This window comes from Mesitornis unicolor, unplaced genomic scaffold (genome assembly GCF_000695765.1).
Source record: "Mesitornis unicolor isolate BGI_N332 unplaced genomic scaffold, ASM69576v1 scaffold11155, whole genome shotgun sequence".
Lineage (NCBI taxonomy): Eukaryota > Metazoa > Chordata > Aves > Mesitornithiformes > Mesitornithidae > Mesitornis > Mesitornis unicolor.
The window spans coordinates 42,219-49,628 of NW_010183486.1; the positions used below are offsets into that span (position 1 = coordinate 42,219).

General features: G+C 35.1%; 1 protein-coding gene across 1 annotated transcript in view; it reads right to left on the reverse strand.

Moving 5' to 3' along the window:
• Window positions 1-7,119: 7,119 nt before the first annotated feature.
• LOC104540359 (ephrin type-A receptor 3-like) overlaps window positions 7,120-7,410 on the reverse strand; it is a gene marked incomplete at its 3' end in the record, with an annotated part of 2,130 nt that continues 1,839 nt past the window's right edge. Inside the window, 1 exon segment of the mRNA XM_010184156.1 lies at window positions 7,120-7,410. This exon segment is cut by the window's right edge and continues 13 nt beyond it. Coding sequence (XP_010182458.1) covers window positions 7,120-7,410 — 291 coding nt within the window.

Here is a 7,410-nt window from a genome sequence, read left to right on the forward strand (position 1 = left end):
ATACAATCTTTGTGCAACTCTGCGCTAAGCCAATATTGAAAGTCATCAAACACAGTAGAAGCAAAACATGCTCAGGATGATACGATTAATTTAGTTTTTCATCTTTTCGAAAGCCTCAAAGAAGCGAAGCCATTAAAATGAAAAGGTTAAAGAAATGCCAGCAAGATCCCTTAGGATTTTCTGTGATAGAAATCCATAAGATGTTTGCAGTAAAATTCTGCACAAAAATTCAACAGTAGTGGTCTTGAACACATATGTGTCAGAGAACTAAGGTGAAAATTTCTGTGCTTTAGCAAGAGGAAGCAAGTGTCTCACGCAGACTTGTTACACTGTAGGTAATCTGGATCAATATCCAGTATATTACACTACTTTGGGCAGGGCTTTTGGAGGGTTTTTGCTCAGGTTTTATGAGGGGAGCTTTCTGTTGCTTGAAAAGCAAGCGAGGGGACAAGGGAGAAATTGCCAAAATACGCATAGCCAGCACCATCTCCAAACTGGTAAGAGATCTGCATTGAACAAACATACAGTGCAACTGTATTACGTTGCATTTCGTAAGTCATTAACATTTCTGCAAATATTTCATTTTGAGTAAACCTTTCCAATTCTCAACTAGTTTCAAATGCAAAAATGCAATTCTGAATTACCTAATTTGTCATATGTTGACACTGTAGTACTGAACAACTTGGAAAGAAGTATTAGTAAGCCTTTTTAAAGAACACTAACACTAGGTTCCTAATCACTGAACATAAAAAATGCATATAAATATTTATAATCATGTTTTTGTTTAAATATTTCTATAAATAAAATACAGTTTGTGAGAAACTTAATAAAGATTCTTCTCAAGTAACTATAGAGCACTGAAACAAGACTTTTCTAATTTGATAATCTGTATAAAGTTGTATAAAAAAAAATCTTTTCTAGGAATTTCCAAATGATTCTTTTAAATTTACTTGTTCAGGATATGTGACAAAGGTGCTCACAAACCATGAGATTCTGCCTCAGAAATTTTGTCTTTAAAACATGCATTTTAAACCTATGACTTATGATTGACAAATCATAGGATATTTTAAAAATTCATAAGAGTCAGAAAACGTTCCGTAGAAAATTAGCTGTGATCCTTCCCAAGTATTCAGTGCAGCAAAATTCTTCCTGTATGAAAAAATCATCTGGTTATCTCTGACATAACTTTCATAAATGAGAGTTAAATAAATTCTAGGCAGGAAGGTAAATCCTTCACTGTGTGCTCTGTTTATGTACTTAAAGAACATAAAGTGGATGAAAACAATGAATATTTAACAAATAAAGTGATTCATAATTTATAGCTGCTGTCATTTTAGTTTACTAGCTTGAAAGAATAAAAGTCCCTTTTAAAAAGCATCTAAACAAACTTCAAATGAAAGGAAAAAAATACACTTGAAACCTCTGCTTTACAAAACGTGAACCTCTATCTTTTTCAGATTTCATGTAAAAGTAAACTCTTAACTCTGTTACTATACAATACACTTTTCATATGATCAGTTCCTACATTTTACTTAACATAATTATTCCTATACAGAGCCTAAGAGTTAAAAACACACACTTTTGTAGCGTAAGCAACACATCCCAGCCACTCAAGCTACTTCCAAAGGAAAATGTTACCATCTTTGCAGCTGCAGCAAGCATGTGTGCCTTCCGTCTGTTTTCACTTGCACAAAGTTGAGTAGTTTCTCACAGTACCTTTTTCTCTTTACATATAAAGTTATATTTTATCTACTTATATAAGCAAGAAAAAAGTATGTTTACTTATGCAGGGACAAAACGGCTATATAAAGCATAGGAAAACAAAAGACATGTTTTTTATCATTAGTATTAATGATGTTTTACATATTTTTATTGCAAGTATAGCATTCATTCTATTGAAAGAATTAAGCAATGTATGTGATGGTTCAGATTTAGCAGTCACAGATGGCATTCCTTTCATATCTCTATAAACTCAGAGAGAGAATATGATTTAGGATATGCTCACAATACAACTTGAAGCACTGAATAATTTAGTGTTAGGGGAAATTTTGTGAAGTCACTTTTGCAATAACCAGGCACAGTGGGTGAACTTCACCTCTCTCTCCTTTACCCCTTACTCCCTTTTCTTCCATTCAATCCACCTGATTAATAGCTAAAAATCATATACATAAGGAGGACTGTTGGATTGCATTCTCCTTCTTTTTTTTCCTGGCTTTGTTATAGAAAATGTGTCAGTAACTTGTGGTTAAAACTTACAATTTTATTACATGGTATTACATAGGAGATTTATAATTCAGACTTACTCAATTCCAGCAACTGAAGTTTAGAACTATATCTTGAAAGGATAGCATGCAGAAAATGTAATTCTGCGCTTTTTAAGTCATTCTATTCAGGCCCACCAATTTACCTTTCCTCTTGATAACTGGAGTCACAAAGCTTTTTTTTGGACTAAAGGGTCACCTGTTGGAAGCATTCAAAAGAACATTCAAGCTCACTCATACTCCCATATGGATAATCAATTACCCACTGTATGTCTGCTAATTAAGTATATCATCATGTAAAACATAATTCTCCATGTCCAGCTAGTCTTTCTGAAGTGCATGAAATAAACCAACAACAGAAGAGACACATTCAGGATGGAAGAGATTTATTAGTCCAAGCCTGCCAGTGCAGGATTTCCGTTATCATCTGGTTACTGCATTTTTAAAAGACAGCTCCTGAAATGAGGCTTCCATTATTTCTCCAAGGAGACTACTACATCATTACACAACTAAAGACATTTTTTTCTAACATTTATCCTAGATTTTCCCATTTATTTTGATACTATTACCCCAACTAAGCAACCTTCACATAATGAGATCTATTTCCTCTCTGCAGCATTCAAAATAAAACTGAGCCTAGCTTCTCCACATACAAATCACTCACTGGGCAGGTGATGTGAATGCTCCTTTTGTTTTATTGCTCTTTGGGCTGTTCCAAACATTATACCACTGGATAATATCCTGGTGTACTTGCAACTTAAATAGTGCATGGAAGCCTTATTGCGCTTTTTCATTAAAATCACATTGTTTACTTTGAATAGGTACAGAGACAGTCAAAAAGGATGAGTAGAGGTATGGAGCAATCAGTCCTCCAAATAAGAAGGCACTAGTAGAGAGGGAGAGTTGGGAAAATAGGTACTAGAGATGAGATGGTACACATGAAAGAGACCTTGAAAATTGCTAATACAGAAGCTGAAAAGGGAGAAGTTGTTGTTTTCTCACCATACAAGGATATTGAAAACCTTATCCAACTGACTTCACAGAATCACAGAATATTAGGAGTTGGAAGGGACCAGAAGGCTTAAGCACAGCAAGATGACATGTTTTCCACTCAAAACAAAGAGATGGCATTCATTGCCATAAAAACTTACAGAGTTTTCTTTAGTTTTCTTTCTTTAGAGTTTTTCTAAAACTATAGTTTTAGAAACTATAAATAAGTCAAAAACCCAGACAAATTCAGAGGTGACAGGTCACAGATTCCTATTATACATAGCCTTTCTTACAATATGTATCTTAAGTCTTCGAAAGTCAACAGTAGACTGGCAGAAGCGGAAAGGTATACCCAGTAAAGCAGCACTTTATACAGTTTCTGATACTTTTCCTTAGGAATCTGCCATTAGCCACAGTCAGAGAAAAAATAGTACGGCAGACAAACCTCTGATCTGATCTACTCTATTTGTTTGATTGGGAACAAACAGAAAAGATGAGTTATTCTTGTTGACTGGGGAATAAGATGGATACTATCAGAAAGCATTAGGCTTAGTGTACACTTCCAGTCAGTTGGGTTTTTTTCTCCAATTAAAACAAACTAAACCACATTAATTCTAAGAGTTAAGATGCTATAAAGATGTAGTTTGGCCAAAATGGCATGAAGATATAATTTAGAAAAGACATTGTGAGGAAGAAGTCCTATTCAATCATGAAATATCGAAAGATTAAATAAACAGGATCATTATGATGCTAGTGCTAACAAAGCTGTAGTAACAGTCTATAGTGGATGACATATACCATATTTATTTAACTAGCATATGTATTAGCTAAGAGGGAAAAAGGTACTAAAGAGTGGCTTTTTCAACATGCTCCCTTACACATCTTGCTTTACCTTATACAAACCTAATCCCTCTAAAATATTGACTAGCTGCAAAAGTCTTTGCTAGAGGAGGTATTAAATATTAAGCTGTTAACCTGAAGTACAACCAAAATTTCTCAAGGTGAGGCATACAATTTGCTTTTAAGAAATCATTCCTTCACACACTCACAATAATGAGGACAAGGATGGTCACAACAAAATTGGTCCTGATCCTTCAACTGACTGACAGGTAGGTATTGTACTGCTGTACATGTAAAATCCCTATCAATTGGTTGGACCCAGAGGAGAACAATAATCTTTCCAACAAGAACCAATATGCTGAGTAAAGCCAATAGTCCAATCTCGGCTCTTCAGAGCTGAGATACAAATATGTCATAAAAACATGTATGTTTTTATACATGCATGTACACAAATAATAAAAAATGGCTTGAACCTTATGTCAACTTTTCCTGGTTATGCAAAGAAAGGGAAGAAGTTGTGGACAATGGTACAATTTATGTTATTTGGGGGCATAACTGTGCCTTATTATTTTTCCAAGTACCAAGAAAAGCTGTTTTGAATGAAATTTAAATAGACTAACCATATACCATTAGGGTCCTTCATTTTAATAATCAGCGATAATCTCCTGCTAATGCAAAGTGATACAGCATTATGAAAACAAAATCAGAAACAGTCTGAATGTAGGATCAAGTAGTGACAGACACTAAGTTGTTGAATATTTTCAACTACTAGGAAGACAATAATCTCTATTAATTATTAGTCTTTCAAACTTCAACTGAAATATTATTTTTCCTAAACTATGCCTTCATTCCCACCCGTGCTTGTAACATGGCTTTGGATCTTCTTCAGACTCTACTATCCTGACTTTATTGCCCTTCTGTTGACAAAAACAACAACAACAACAACAAACTTAAACCCCAACACCATAAAAGAAGGAGCAAGAGAAGGGGACAAGAAAACAAAAAGAAAGGTGCAGGAGAAGTCTTGAGCCCGAGGTCAAAACTGAACTCTTTTTCTGAGCTTTCCAACTCCTGCTGAGTTACTGATACCGACAAATGGGTGGTTTTGAATTACTGACTGCTTTTAGAGTGCCACTTCAGTCACACCACACTGAAAATATTTGATAAATACGACTTTCAATAAAAGTTAGTGGAACATTATATGCTAAATCAGAGTAAACCAGAAGAACCTGTTGCTGTTGTTAATGGTTTCATCATATATCACTCCTGCGATCAACAGTCAATAAGGAAGAAAAAAAAAAAAAAGGTTTGGGGGGGAGTGGGGCAGGGGGGAGGGAAGAAAGAAAGAGATAGTAGTCCTATGGTCTGATGTTATGCCCTCCAAATCATGTATGATACACTCACACATGGATGTGAACTCATTCCTAATCTTTGAAGAACTCAGTAGGAGCTGCCTAGCCTACCTCAAGCATTTGAAAACCTGTTTTTAATAAAACAGTTTATTTTATTTTAATTTAATTTAGCTCAACTTTTGCTCAATTGTAGTCTGACACTTTCTAGAGTGATTGTCTTTTTGTGCTTATGTGTAACTGAAATTCTAAACCAACAGATTTCAAGCATTTACAAGGACATAGCCCCTGTAGTAAGCAAAACTATATTCAGCATTTTTAAGTGTAGCTATAGGAGGCACTGGATAAAGCATTTCTGAATAAAAAAAAATATTCTTTCCTGGATTCAGCTCTTAACAGAAGAGCTTAACTTGTTTTTCTCCATATTGATATCTAACTGCAGAAAAGCACAATCAAAAGACTCAGCTCTCCAATTTATTAAATTTGAGGGCAAAATCAATTTTAAAAAATCTACTAAAAAGCAAAACCAAACAAAACACACTCTTACCCCTTTCCTCCCACACCTCCTTGGCATTTTCTGAGAAAAAGTCTCCTTAATTAGAGCAACACCTTTCACAACCACCTGACTACGGTTTGGTGGGCTCCCAGTAACTCTCCAGGATTTACTTGTTTGACATAAAGATTGCTGTAGGATGGATGGAAAAGGAATAGGCACTCTCTCAACCAGGTTCAGAATACTTTATATGTCTGTTCTTATGGATACATGGATATGCACATGTACAAAAGCACACATACACACACCCCACAGTAAATATCTCAGCTACTTCTTATTCCATCCATAGTATTTCTAGATACTTCTGTTTAACTTATTTATTTAATGGAAGACCCTTAGCCACAGCCAGTATAATTTAAGGTACTCTGAGAAAAGAGGTTTAAGATTCAATTAGCACAAAACTTCAAAAAACTTACTTTTATAAAAAGCAAAATGTAGACCACCATCAGTTTGGTTGATATTAAAAGTATATACTAAGTATAATATGCATTTCTTTAATGTTTAAAAGACCATTTCTGGAAAAACTCGAAATTCTTGGTATAGTCTTTTTCTTGGGAGCATTCACATAACCACAGCTTGCAGAAACCAAAAGTTTGGAGAAAATTATTTTGAGCTAAATACATAAGTGCTCATGAAAATGCAATTTTGAAGTTCAAATATTAATTTTCCGAATGTATCTGCATTTAGGAACTATGCTACCCCAAACAATGCTACCTGGTTGGTTTTTTTACTCACCAATTCCAATTAATCAAGATAGCTCAGCAGCAAAAATTATACATCAAGCCATAAAGTTAAAAAGAATCACACAAAAACATCAAATATTTTGACACAAACAATGCACTTGAGAAAACTATAATCTACTGAAAGAGAGTCCAAGAGTGGTAAGAGAGGCTAGATTTGCTACACACTGTGTTAACTAAAAATCAGTGGTTGACCCTCATTAAATATTTTTAGCAAATTACATTATTTACATAGACTAAACCCTCTCATTTTCATGGTGATTTTATGAACTAATTTATTTCTCTCAATAATTTGGAGAAAATTAACATGACCCAATACACAGAGCAGGGACATAAAGTGAAGCCCCTGTTAATCATTGAACTATGAACATGGAGCGCATTTTTACCTTGGCAGGCAAAGCCTCTTTCTTCATAGCCAGCATTACACAAGCACTTCCCTATGGGCACTAGCCATTCTCCTTCTGTACTGCAATACATCTTGGGTGGCTCTTCCTCCTTGGAATGATTGACACAAGAACCTCGCACCTCCACCAGTGACTGGGAGTCCATGGGTACCGTATCTGGAAACATGGCGAGGTTCTTGACAGTGAAAGGGCACTTTTTGAAGTACACTCGCACCGAGACTAAGGCAACACACGCACCTACATCTTGAAAAGCTAAGTAAAAGCCTTTCCTGC